This window comes from Hyla sarda, chromosome 2, assembly GCF_029499605.1.
Source record: "Hyla sarda isolate aHylSar1 chromosome 2, aHylSar1.hap1, whole genome shotgun sequence".
Classification (NCBI taxonomy): domain Eukaryota; kingdom Metazoa; phylum Chordata; class Amphibia; order Anura; family Hylidae; genus Hyla; species Hyla sarda.
The window spans coordinates 39,553,478-39,568,045 of record NC_079190.1 but is presented as its reverse complement, the minus strand read 5'-3'; the positions used below and the strand labels follow the sequence as shown (position 1 = coordinate 39,568,045).

Here is a 14,568-nt window from a genome sequence, read left to right as displayed (position 1 = left end):
ACAACGACAATGTAAACGAGCCCTAAGCTGCTTTGCTTACTGTTTCCCATGAAGCGTTGTACTTCTCCTAAGACTCCATACACTAGGGAGCTCCGTCAGCCAGTCTGTCGGAAGGAAAGGAGATGAGCGGAGAAAAAAAAATAGTCAACTCCAGAAAAATACCTGATCCCCAACAGATCTAATTCAAGTCAATGGGGTCCATTATTATTATTTTGTTTTATCAGATAATTAACAGTCTTAAACATTTTAGAAAAACATACAAACAAATAAACTCCCCACAACACACATCCCCCCCCCTCCCCAACAGTACCCACCCCCCACATAAACATTTTGTCATTTCCCCACAAATTAAAAGTCTGCAATTATAAAGACACCACAGTAAATGGGTAAAGTTAAATCAAGCAGTGAGAGTGTCAAATTATTCTTCCGCACCACGAGATAGCTCCAAACAGGAGGACACACAAAAACATTACAGGCACATTACAAAGACCGTGCCACCACATAGACAAAAATGAGCACTTAAACGCATGTAACATACCCTACACTACAACCAACAGACCAACCAGAACATAGGGGGGAGATTATCAAAATCTGTGTAAAGGAAAAGTTGACTAGTTGCCCATAGCGACCAATCAGATCACTTCTTTAATTTTTCAGAGGCCTTTTTCAAAACGAAAGAAGTGATCTGATTGGTTGCTATGGGCAACTGGTCAAAGGACTAAGACACAGCCCCCGGAGGATCAAATTCCCGCACCCAAAGGCCCCAAATACCATCAAACTTGCGCTCAATTTAAGCTTGATTAAAAACCACACTATGAACGTAATACGGGCAATAAGATCAGCCACAGCCGGAGGGGCAGGTCTAATCCAATACTGTGCAATCAGTTTACAAGCTTGATACAGAACTCGCAAGATACCTATTTCCACCACTGAAGGCTCCTGACTGCAACCGATGAGACCTAACAGGCATATTTAGGAACAGGAGACAATGGCCCTCATTTACTATTCTAAACCAGACTTGTTTTGTCGTTTTTTTTTGGCGCATCTTTATCTGCGACATGTTGCAGACATCGTGTGCAAGTCTGCGACACGATGCAACATTTTTTCCCGACGGACCCGATGTGGATTCTCCCAAACCCGAAAAAGGGGCGTAACCCGACATTTCTGAGCTTTCCCACGTATTTATAAAGGTTTCCAACCCAAATTTGTTGAATTGTTGTGGATTTTTTCCCGAGAACTCAGAGGAGTTGGAAACCAAAACCAACAAAACCCACGTGCGACAAACAGGATGCGACATAATAATAAATACCAGGGTAAAAAAGCAGTCGGGTAAGAAAGCAACATAGACTTACAACCCGATTTTCTAAGTAAATGAGGGCCAATGTCACACCATAAACAGTCTTGATAAGATTCAGCATATCATTCCAATATGTAGCCAGAAGAGGGCAATCCCACAGCATATCAAATGAGCTTCCAACCCACCACACTGAGGACAGGCAGTCAGATCTAACCCTAATCTTCAAAATACTGGAGTCTTATAAACCCTATGCAATATAAATAGCTGAGACAACCTGTTAGATTCAGACAATGATAAAAAAGGGAGTAAGCACCAACACCGCAGCCCATTCCTCATCAGTAAGATCACCAAGATCCCTTTCCCACCTGCAGGGATCCCTTATGAAAGAAAATGTTGTCATGTCCCAGGGACATGATTGGTCAGAGTCTCAGCGCTGAGACCCCCACCAATGAGAAAAACAAGTGAGGATAAAAGTGTAGCATCGTGTAGCAGAGCTGGTTTAAATGAGAATGACACTTAAATTTTCAGGCGTTGAGAATATATAACTTGTTTGACTTAAAGAGATATCCTATCCCTAAACGGAAAGGGGAAAGGTGTCTGATCATGAGGGGTCTGACATCTGGGACCCACCTCTATCTCTAAAACTAACCCCGGTTAAAATGGAACGGTGGATGAACGGTGAGAGCACAGAAGATCCCCCTATAGGGTGTATTTACCCGTTCAGTATCCGGCGCATATTTAATGTGCAGGATTTGATGCTGCAGATTTAAAGCTGTGTTCAGTCAATTAGTTTACACTGAACTCTGCAGAATAAACTCTGCAGCTTAAAATTCTGCACATCAAATATGCGCAGAATACTGTACATGTGAATAAACCCATAATATGTTTTGTGTCAAAACAAAATTCCCTTATGGGGCCCAACATCTCTACCCTCCTTTTTTTCTCCCAATGTATTTCTCTTCCCCTGTTGCTTCCTGATTTCTTTATCTTCCAACACCTACAATTTCATCTAATGTTATCTTGTTACTGAAGTTTCTTTGTTCTCAGTATCCAGTGTCCATTTTACCCTTCAGTGATTTATAGCTCATACCGTCTGAGTGATGCTCTTTTCCCAATTTTTTTTCATTCTATTCTGGCCCCACTGCACTTGTTGTCCTACTTCATTGTATTAAAAATGTTCTGTTGTTGAATTCAATAAAACATTTAAAATAAATAAAAGCTTTGGGCATACAATCTGAGATAAAGGCTTATAAAGTATATGTTCTAAAACATAGAATGTAGCTTACAGCTTGTGTAACTCAAACAAAATAACTACTCAAGTAATGGACGACTGTATCAAACAAAGCAATTAACCATCTGGTCAGATAAATGTGCTCGCTCTGCACCTCCTGGCACTGAGGGAACAAGGTGTATTTTCAGAATGACTAAACAACAAGCAATTTTATTCATTTAGCTGAAATGTAAGACTTAATCTTAACAGTCCTTAGAAGGCATATAGCACATTTTCCTTAGTAAAAGTCTACATATATATTATATATATAATCTTCAATACTTTATTTCCTTCATGTTAAAATCATAGACATGATAGCGTGGTGGAGAGAGGGAGGAAGGAGATGGCCGTTCTCTCCCGTCCTCCCTCTCTCCACCACGCTATCATGTCTATGATTTTAACATGAAGGAAATAAAGTATTGAAGATTTTACTCAGCAAAATCGGTGAGTTGCCGCTCCTTCATATTCTCTTTTGTTCGTTGCACATTCGGGATTCCGAGACACTAATCTAGGACCCATAATCTATTGGCTAGAGCGGAGCCCCCCCGATCAGCAGTCTTCATCCAACATCTATATCTGCACCTTACCAACCGTTTTCCACGCTATACAAGTAGTTGCCGACACACTATCATATATATATATATATATTTATTTATTTTTTCGAACAGTGCCTCTGACAGTTCACTTATCCTAGTGTCTCATGCTAAACACTCAGGTCTCTAGTAAGCATTAAAAGCATTTATTTGGACCTCATTTAAGTACAATACGTAATTGTGTCATTATTATGTATACTTATCTTTTTTAAAGGGCACTAGGGAAGATTTATCAAATCCTGTGCAGAGGAAAAGTTGCCCAGTTGCCCATAGCAACCAATCAGATCACGTCTTTCATATTTCAGAGGCCTTGTTGAAAATGAAAAAAGTTAACTGATTGGTAGCTATGGGCAACTGGGCAACTTTTCCTCTGCACAGGTTTTGATAAATCTCCCCCATTATACCTATCAAGCCTAGAGTGAGTGGAAATGTTGATGAGTACATTACAGACTAAACTATATATATTCCCATATTATCACCCCTCCCCCCCCCCCCCCCCTCTGCCTGGCTCCTCCTGCCCACAGATAGGACAGTAAGGTGACAGAAGACATCATCATAAAACATGATCATTTTCTTTTCTTGACCTGCAGGCAACCATTTCTAACCTGTATGGCCACCGCTCTGGATACGAGTCCCCTGAGATACTGAAGAGGGTCTTCTGGACCTTCCCATTTGCTCTGCCAGGCGAGAGGACACTGTAAGAAATCAATATGAAGACATCAGTAGAGCTTATTTACACAGGAATCAATTTACAGCCTATAAAAACTAAAAAAGGAACACCACAAATTGCTTTGAGAATAGTGGTCTCTACCATGTCCCCCATGTCAGCCAGGCATACAGCAATGACATTTAAATCTGGTCTTTGTAAAAGGGTTGTTTAAGGAAGAGGCATAGTGTTCACGCCATGCAGATTTTGTGCTGAAGTCCGCACTCAACACAGACAAAAGAAAATCTTTTCCCATATGTTCTTTTAATAATTGCATAATTGCCAATTTACCTTTGTTATAGAGTATATTGTAGCATTTGTTTACATTTAGGTAGCACTAAATGTAAATTAAAAAAGAGAATTCAGGAACATATACATGCGGCACAAAACCACATTTTCTCAGTGTCATTTCTTATGAGATCAACTTTTACTTATGGTCAGTTTTCATACTATGCATTTTATATGTGTTATATGTACTGGTAGATCTATCAGTGGTCAGGTAGGGGTTAACAGGTTGATTCCTGTTGTTTGCCCTTCCACTTAGAGATGACGATAAAAACCTGCTTATTAGGCTAGGTTCACACTGTGGAATCTCCGGGCAGAAAATTTACGCCGGGAGATTCCGAGTGCGGCCAGCACCGACTGAATCTGTCGGCGCTAGGACCGCGCGGATACTGCAGTCTCCATTAGACTGCAATGTGTTCTGTGAGTATTTCCGCATTTCCGCATTCTTCAGGCGGAAATTTCCAGCTTGGTCAATATATGGTTGAGACTGGTTACTGATTTGTCAAACAGGCAATTCTATGTGCCAATCTTGACCCATGATGTGCTGTGAAGCAGCACGGGGATTGTTCAGAAAGGTGATGGCGGGGGACAGAGCTTACCTTAACACAAAGAACCACAACTATTTCTGTTTACATTTCCTGGTAACTTTTGATCCTGTGACGTGCTCAGAGACTTGTTTGCCGGATTTGCCTTAGCCCCATGGACTTGAACGAGACATCTGGCAAATGCGTTTTCAGAGCAAACTAGTCTCAGAGCGAGTCCCAGGATCAGAAATGTAAACAGAAATAGTTGTGCCAGGACAGTCATTCGAGGTACACTTTAGAGAAAATCTTAATAACCACACTCCCATATTAGAGAGGCCATTACAGAAAAAAAGGGGTATAATACGTGGTCATTCAAATGAACTAAGTCTGCCAGAGCTGCTTACCTAGGCAGATTAAAGGGGCATTCCAGCATTTAAGTGACTGATCATGGGGATCTGACCTCAGGGACCCCCATGATCTCCAGAACAAGGCTCTTGATTCTCCCTGCTGCATGGCGTGATGGTTCAGCACACGCTCCATGCATCGTCTATGGGAGTGTCGGAGAGTCATGTACTCGAGTGAACTACCTTGACATCCAACGCTCACATAGAATGCATGAAGCGTGTACTGGCCCACTGCTCCATGCAACTGGTAGAGTAAGGGTCCCGTTCTGGAGATCACAGGCGGTTCCAGAGGTTGGTTTTAAAATGCTTGAATACCCCCAGTAAGTCAGCTTCTTGACAAGCTCATAGAGGGGGTCCTTGTCAAAATTCCCTTAGAGAGCCTGGGAAATACACTTTCATAGCTTACAGGCCAACCCTAAGGCTGCACTACTGACAGAGTCCACTGACATGAGTTATTCTTGTTTCGGTATTAAGTATTGTCAATGTATAGTTCAGTGTGAGAATGGCTCTCTGCAGGATTTTTTTTTCTCCAGCTAAGGCTGTATTCACACCCTGGTTAGTCACTACGACTACAAGTGCAGGAACCCATTCACTTTAATGAGCCAACCGGAGTCAGATAGTGACTCCGGTCGGCTAATTTTTGCCCCGTATCTGGTTTTGTGACCGGACTTAAAACCGTGGTATACTACGGTCGGCTCATTAAAGTGAATGGGTTTTGGCGCGGTCCGGACTCGGCAGCCGTAGTGACTAACCGTGATGTGAATGCAGCCTAATAAAGCAAAATTCCTTCTAAGGGAGGGGGGTAACTTGTAGCCTCTGGGCCCCAATTCAACATCTGTAATAGGGTCCTTGTCCATCAGGCATCATTTATAACACTGATTTATTCTTATGTAGCAGAGAGAGGTGTCTTGGAGCCCCCTCAGTCACCAGAGCCCTGGTGTTACTGCTACCTCTGCACCCCTATAGTTACGCATCTGATGATAAGAAGACCCTCAACATCTACTATAGTCATATGCTGAAAAAGAGTATAAGGGAAGGAGTTTTGCAGCCAAATACTTTTAAAAACAAATTCATCCCATTTACATGCACATTACATGCCGCCATTCAGTCTGCCTGTTTACACTTGGACATAACTCTTTCCATCATCTTGCAAATAGCTAAATGTCTTGAAAATCATTTTGTACTTGACAGAATTGTGTGAGATTGAGAAGCTTGTAAACAATGCGATATATCGGTCCAATAAAAGTCATTGTGATATTTACGGCCTCATTCTTGCTCTATTTACTAGGCTGACAACAGGAGATGCATATTGTATCATCTCAGTTCAGGAAACTCGTCCGCAAAACATTTATTACAAAGGGGAAATTTACTGAAGGATTCGAATTGCTCAGCCTGTAATTGGGCTCCAAACTGTGTTTTGCATTTAGATAAGATGGAGGAAGAATTGTAATAAGATATGATAAATGAACGAAAATACAATTCATTATACCCAAACCTCCCAGATACTAAAAGCCGAATGTAGAAATTAATACACATGTACGCACAGAGAATATAAAATTATGCAACCTGTTCAGGGCCAAACTATAACCAATGAGGGAAACGCCACCCAAAATGAAAGCTTCCCATGTTCCAATGAGTCAGTGTTTCACAACAAGGGTGCCTCCGGCTGTTGTAAAACTACAACTCCCGACTCCCTAAAGGCTGACTCGGCATGACTTGGATTCCATGTGTCAGTCTTCTTACTATTCTTTTTCTTGTGGCTCTTATGTCTAGATGTCTACATGTCAGATGGGCCCACTACAAATCGGAATTTGGTGACATACTTTCTTTACTTGAGTCAACAGGAATAAATCTGTGTCACTCATACAAGCACAGAACACTGTTTACAAGGCTTTGCTCAAATTACGATGTGTGCCTCTGGGGAACGGATACACCAGGAAACTGGCAAAATGAAATGCCAACATATCAATGCTCGGACAGGCACAGGTCCCACTCATGTCAACAGTCTGAGTGTAATCAGTTAGTGACTACATTCGGGTCATTTTCCGACTGAGAAGTATGGTTTGCAGCACTATTCAGTCCAAGACGAAACTCAAATACATTCGTAAAATGACTGAACATAGTCACTAGCAGATTGGGATTGGGCCATTAAAAGAGTAGTCCAGCGGTGATACGGGGGACAAAGAAGGTGTGGCAGCAGGTGAGTCCAAAATTTTTGAACTGGACTACTTTCTTTAAAATGGCCCATGCAAGTCTAAGCATGGATACAACTGTTTCATTCGACTGCTTATAAAAGAGTGGGTGGGTGGGTGGTGGCAGGGAAAGAGAGTGAGGAGGCTGAATAGGTAAAAGAAAGAAAGAAAGAGAGAGAGAGTGAGGGAGAAAAGGAGAGAAATCTTGTGTTTAAGAGAGAATGAATTTCGGCAGATCAGGAAATACATTATCTTCTCTTCTATTTACAGTGGATGAAGTCAGACTAATGTGCCTGATCTATATTATATATGAGGATTTATGTGCACAGATAAATGGATGAGTAGATACATAGACAAATACAAGATAAATAGATATCAGATAGATAGGCAGACTTGTGACAAGATGTAGGTAATCCATTCTACTGTTCTCCGTCCAGAGGCTGTCCATGCAGTTGCTCTGACTTATAGTTTATTGAGCTGCAGACATTCATAATCCAGCTGTCACATCCCCCTACTGTGGGCACTCCAGGACATCACTGACGATACCAGAGTATTCACTGACATCCAGCATCTCTTTCCCTCCGGGGTAAGAAGCTCCCCCAGTCCTTCCCTCCGCACTATATGCAATAAGAAGTGACAAGCTGTCAGGGTCATAATGTCGCCATCTCCCCCTCCTCCTCTGATGGCTGACGAATTACAAAGCAAACAGAAATGTACAGTCTGGCAGCTGTCAATGCAATTCAGGAGTTCTCAAAAATCTACATCATTATCAGGAAAACTGTAAACTGTGTGAACAGAATACAGCCGACTGTCCCCGAAAAGAGAGAGTGGGTAACCTTCCCCTACACCAATGGTCCCTATAGAAGGTAAAATGCCAGCTCTGATTTCATTATTAGAACCAGTGAACTCCATATCTATAACAGAATCATTTCAGTTTCTATCATATTCACCTGTCTGTAGGATCAATTTTATTGTCACACAAGTAACCTTAAAATGCTTGGGACATGTAAAAAAAAAAAAAAAAAAAACGCAAGAAAAAAGCACAAAAATGCCATACAGGTGATGACCTTGTTACATCAGAAGCCAAGAGAGACAGATGATGACGTGCTCACATCAGAACCTAAGGGAGGCAGATGATGACCTGCTCACGTCAGAAGCCAAGAGAGACAGATGATGACCTTCTCACGTCAGAACCCAAGAATGACAGATTAGGACCTGCTTACGTCAGGACCCAAGACAGACAGATGATGACCTGCTCACATCAGAACCTAAGAGAGGAAGATGATGTCCTGCTCACATCAGAAGCAAAGAGATACAGATGATGACCTTCTCACGTCAGAACCCAAGAATGACAGATTAGGACCTGCTTACGTCAGGACCCAAGACAGACAGATGATGACCTGCTCACATCAGAACCCAAGAGTGATAGATGATGAACTGCTCATGTCAGGACCTAAGAGTGACAGACCTGCTCATGTCCGAACCCAAGAGAAACAAATGATGAATTGTTCACTTCATAACCCAAGAGTGACAGATGATGACCTGCTCATATCAGAACCCAAGAGAAACAGATGAGGACCTGCTTACATCAGAACCCAAGAGTGACAGGTGATGACCTGCTCATATCAGAACCCAATAGAAACAAATGAGGACCTGCTTACATCAGAACCCAAGAGTGACAGATGATGACCTGCTCACATCAGAACAGCTGCGCAACATGAAAATCCCAGGTCACTGCATTTACTGTACACTGATCAGCTAGGTATGCCGTAATGGTATAGGCCTCTTTCAGTATAATAACATGTCCTGCCATGCTACACAAAATTGTTCAGGAATGGTTTGAGGAACATGACAAAGATATCAAGGTGTTGACTTCACATTCAAGAGATTTCAGCCTGATCGAGCACCAGTGAGAAGTGCTTGATAAACAAGACCGACACATGGAGACACATGGATGCAACATAGCACAGGTTATTTTAGAAGCCTTGTGTAGTCTATGCATCAACAGCTTAGAGCATGAGGAGGAAAGACACAATATATTTTAGTTCAAACAAGACTGCCATATAGCTTAATAAGAATGAATAAATACATACATCTATACACTATACAAGTGTATTAAAGGTTAAGGCTGGGTTCACACCACATTTTCAGACATAGGGGTCCGCATACAGCTGGGGGGAGTTAACACTGGGCGCTCCGTCATCCCTGCCGTATGCTGCCCGTATGTAATTCATTTCAATGAGCCGACCGGAGTGAAATGCTGACTCCGCTCGGCTCATTTTTCCCCGTATACGGTTTTCCACCGGACCTAAAACCTTAGTCCATCAGCCGGATGCGGTCCCGTATGTCTGAAAACGTGCTGTGTACCCAGTTTAACTATAAAATAAAGAAAAATTCTGATAGGAGGGTAGTTTTGATCAGTGGCTCTTATGGTACTATAACTAAAACACAGGGGCCTTGGTGCTCTATTGAAGACAGAAGAGCGTACAAGTTCATAAAATGCATTGGCCCATAACTTGCTTATACTGCCTCTCCAAGAATCATCCAAACTAAGATGATTCTGCTTTCAAGTAAAGGTTGGGGGGGGGGGGGGAGGTTGGGTTGTTGGTCTTGTAAACCTGGCCTCTGGCTGATCAAAACTTCTCACATATGAAGTTGTATGAAAAGCTGATCCTATGCATTCAGAAAGTCTTCACTTTAATCACATGGTATGTTGTGGCCTAAATATAAAAAAAAAATAGATTGCTTCTTTTTTTTCAGAGGCCTTTTTAAAAATAAAATAAGCGATCTGATTGGTTGCCATGCACAACTGGTCGACTCTTTTTCTGCACATGTTTTGATAAATCTACCCAACTGCATAGTTAGAAGGTGAACCTTCAGCCCAGTCTGAGGTCCAGAGTGCTCTGGATCAGATTGCTATTAAGAATTTCTCTGTAATTTGCTCCATTCAGCTTTCCCTCCATCATGACTAGTCTCTCTGTCCTGGCCACTAAAAACACCCCCACAGCATGATGCTGCCCCACCATGCTTCACTGTAGGGATGGTATTGGGCAGGTGATGGGCAGTGCCTGGTTTCCCCCAGACATGATGCTGCCCCCACCATGCCTCACTGTAGGGATGGTATTGGGAAGGTGACTGGCAGTGCATGGTTTCCTCCAGACATGATGCTGCCCCACCATGATCACTGTAGGGATGGTATTGGGCAGGCGATGGGCAGAGCCTTGTTTCCTCCAGACATGATGCTGCCCCCACCATGATCACTGTAGGGATGGTATTGGGCAGGTGATGGGCAGAGCCTTGTTTCCTCCAGACATGATGCTGCCTCCACCATACTTCACTGTAGGGATTGTATTGGACAGGTGATGGGCAGTGCCTGGTTTCCTCCAGCCATGATGCTGCCCCCACTATGCTTCACTGTAGGGATGATATTGGGCAGGTGATTGGCAGTGCCTGGTTTCCTCCAGACATGATGCTGCCCCAACCATGCTTCACTGTAGGGAAGGTATTGGGCAGGTGATGGGAAGTGCCTGGTTTCCTCCAGACATGATGCTGCCCCACCATGCTTCACTGTAGGGATGGTATTGGGCAGGTGATGGGCAGAGCCTTGTTTCCTCCAGACATGATGCTGCCCCCACCATGCTTCACTGTAGGAAAGGTATTGGGCAGGTGATGGGAAGTGCATGGTTTCCTCCAGACATGATACTGCCCCCACCATGCTTCACTGTAGGGAAGGTATTGGGCAGGTGATGGGAAGTGCATGGTTTCCTCCAGACATGATGCTGCCCCCACCATGATCACTGTAGGGAAGGTATTGGGCAGGTGATGGGAAGTGCCTGGTTTCCTCCAGACATGATGCTGCCCCCACCATGCTTCACTGTAGGGATGGTATTGTGCAGGTGATGAGCAGTGCCTGGTTTCCTCCAGACATGATGCTGCCCCAACCATACTTCACTGTAGGGATGGTATTGGGCAGGTGATGGGCAGTGCATGGTTTCCTCCAGACATGATGCTGCCCCCACCATACTTCACTGTAGGGATGGTATTGGGCAGGTAATGAGCAGTGCCTGGTTTCCTCCAGACATGATGCTGTCCCCACCATACTTCACTGTAGGGATTGTATTGGGCAGGTGATGGGCAGTGCCCGGTTTCCTCCAGACATGATGCTGCCCCCACCATGCTTCACTGTAGGGATGGTATTGGGCAGGTGATGAGCAGTGCCTGGTTTCCTCCAGATATGATGCTTAGAATTGAGGCCCAAAACTGCAATTTTGATTTAATCAGACCAGATCAGAATCTTTTTCTGCAAACTCCAGGCGGCTTTCATGTGTCTTTTACTGAGGAGAGGTGTCTTTTTGGTCAGTCTGCCATGAAGCCCAGATTGTGGAGTGCTACAGTGAAGGTTAACCTTCTGGACATTTCTTCCATCTACACATAAGATCTTTGGAGCTCAGCCAGAGTGACCATTGGGTTCTTGGTCACCTCTTTTACCAAAGCTCTTCTTCCCTGATTACTTAGTTTAGTTAGTATGATGGCAAGTTCTAGGAAGAATCCTGGTTGGTGGTTCTTCTATTTAAGAATTATGGAAGCCCCTGAGCTCTGGGGAACTTTCAGTGCAGCAGAAATATTTTTGTACCCTTCTTTAGATCTATTTCTCCACACAGTCCAGTCTTTGAGCTCTACAGGCAGCTCTTTCGCCATCATGGCTTATGTTATTTCTCTGATATACATTGTCAGCTATGAGACCTTATATATGGTGCATGCACACCAAGTTTTCACTGTATGGGTGCTGGATCCGGCTGGGGGAGGGGAAAACCGTGCGCTCCTGTACCCCAGCCAGATCGGCGCTGAAATCCATTGACTTTAATGAGCCGACCGGAGTCACCGTTTTACTCCGGTCGGCTCATTTTTGACCCGTATACACTTTTCTGACTGGACCTATAAACGTAGTATACCGGAGTAAAACGGTGACTCCGGTCGGCTCATTAAAGTCAATGGATTTCAGCGCCGGTCAGGCTGGGGTACAGGAGCGCATGGTTTTCCCCTCCCCCAGCGGATCCAGCACCCGTACAGTGAAAACGTGGTGTGCTGGGCTGAGTATTTCCAAATCCTGTCTAATTTATTGAATTTATCACAGGTGACTCAAATCAAGGTGTAGAAACATCTCAAATGTGAAAAAAAAAGGGAACCACTCCCCCCCCCCCGTGCTAAAGTTCAAGTGTCATAGCAAAGGGTCTAAATACTTATGTCCATGCAATATTATAGTTTTTACTTGTTAAAGTAAAAGCTAAATTCTAGAAATATCTGCTATTTTGTTGTCATCATGGAGTAATTAATGCAGAAGAGTGGGGGAAATAGTTTTTCTTTTCTATTCTAGCACAAGGCTGCAGCATAACAAAGCGTGGAAAAAGTGAAAGGGTCTGAAAAATTTCTGAATGTATAGTAGATCGGAAATAAACATAGAAGAAAAACTGACCCGTAAGTCTACGGATGAGAATCTAGTGCTGCAGAGAGCTTTCTCTAGATAATGTCTTGGTAATAATGTGACACAGCTGGAAAAAACTACAAACAGTGTCCGGTGTGGGCGAGGAGATGACAAAGTGTGACATGGATAGAGATATGGAAAGGACATCGTGTAATGGTAAAATACATCAACACCTTTTTTTCTTCTTACATATGGCATCCCCCTGAATAAGCTTCTATATCCTGTGGCTTGCCAATGTAATAATAAAATCCACTTTAGCCCCACTTAAACAATTCTATAAGGACACCACTACATTGGCCGTCTCATTTGCTCCATCTTATTTCCCAAGCAGTGGGTGGCAACTACTGGGGCAGAAACAATGATGTTGAGAAGAATACAGACTTCAATAGGGAACAGAAATCTGATTTATATCAGGCGGTGGCTGGACACCACTGTTGAATCTTTGTACAATAGGAAAAGAGAGCAGCTTGATACAGTGGGGCAAAAAAGTATTTAGCCAGCCACCAATTGTGCAAGTTCTCTCACTTAAAAAGATGAGAGGCGCTTGTAATTTTGATCATAGGTATACCTCAACTATGAGAGACAGAATGAGAAAAACAATCCATAAAATCACATTGTCTGATTTTTAAACAATTTATTTGCAAATTATGGTGGACATTTGGTCACCTACAATCAAGAAAGATTTCTGGCTTTCACAGACCTGTAACTTCTTTAAGAGTCTCCTCTGTCCTCCACTCGTTACCTGTATTAATGGCCCCTGTTTGAACTTGTTATCAGTATAAAAGACACATGTCCACAACCTCAAACAGTCACACTCGTAACTCCACTATGGCCAAGACCAAAGAGCTGTCGAAGGACACCAGAAACAAAATAGCAGACCTTCACCAGGCTGGGAAGACTGAATCTGCAATAGGCAAGCAGCTTGGTGTGAAGAAATCAACTGTGGGAGCAATTATTAGAAAATGGAAGACATACAAGACCACTAATAATCTCCCTTGATCTGGGGCTCCTTGCAAGATCTCACCCCGTGGTGTCAAAATGATCACAAGAACGTTGAGCAGAAATCCCAGAACCACACGGGGGACCTAGTGAATGACCTGCAGAGAGCTGGGACCAAAGTAACCATCAGTAACACACTACGCCACCAGGGACTCAAATCATGCAGTGCCAGACATGACCCCCTGCTTAAAGGGGTATTCCGGGGTTACCTTTTAACTATTCTGCCCATTATGAATAATTATGCTAGTTTTAATGTAAAACTAGCATAATTATTCATAATGGGCAGGATAGTTAAAAGTTAGTTAATCCCGGCATACACCTTTAAGCAAATACATGTCCTGGCCTGTCTGAAGTTTGTTAGAGAGCATTTGGGTGATCCAGAATAGGATTGGGATAATGTCATATGGTCAGATGAAACCAAAGTAGAACTTTTTGATAAAAACTCAACTCATAGTGTTTGAAGGAGAAAGAATGCTGAGTTGCATCCAAACAACTCCATACTTACTGTGAAGCTAGGGGGTGGAAACATCATGCTTTGGGGCTGTTTTTCATCAAAGGGACCAGGACGACTGATCCGTGTAAAGGAAAGAATGAATGGGGCCATGTATCGTGAGATTTTGAGTGAAAACCTCATTCCATCAGCAATGGCATTGTAGCTGAAACGTGGCTGGGTCTTTCAGCATGACAATGATCCAAATGCACTGCCAGGGCAACGAAGCAGTGGCTTCGCAAAAGAAGCATAACGGACGTTATTTTGTGACGGGAGAATTAACTCATGCACTATTTCTCCCGTCACTATCTTCTGCCACAAAATAA

At 43.2% G+C, this 14,568-nt stretch overlaps 1 protein-coding gene across 1 annotated transcript in view; it reads right to left on the bottom strand.

Moving 5' to 3' along the window:
* The window catches only part of DYNC2H1 (dynein cytoplasmic 2 heavy chain 1), a gene marked incomplete in the record, with an annotated part of 465,550 nt that overhangs the window by 99,701 nt on the left and 351,281 nt on the right, over positions 1-14,568 (bottom strand). The window contains 1 exon segment of the mRNA XM_056561585.1: positions 3,766-3,855. Within this exon segment, the coding sequence (XP_056417560.1) occupies positions 3,766-3,855 (90 nt within the window).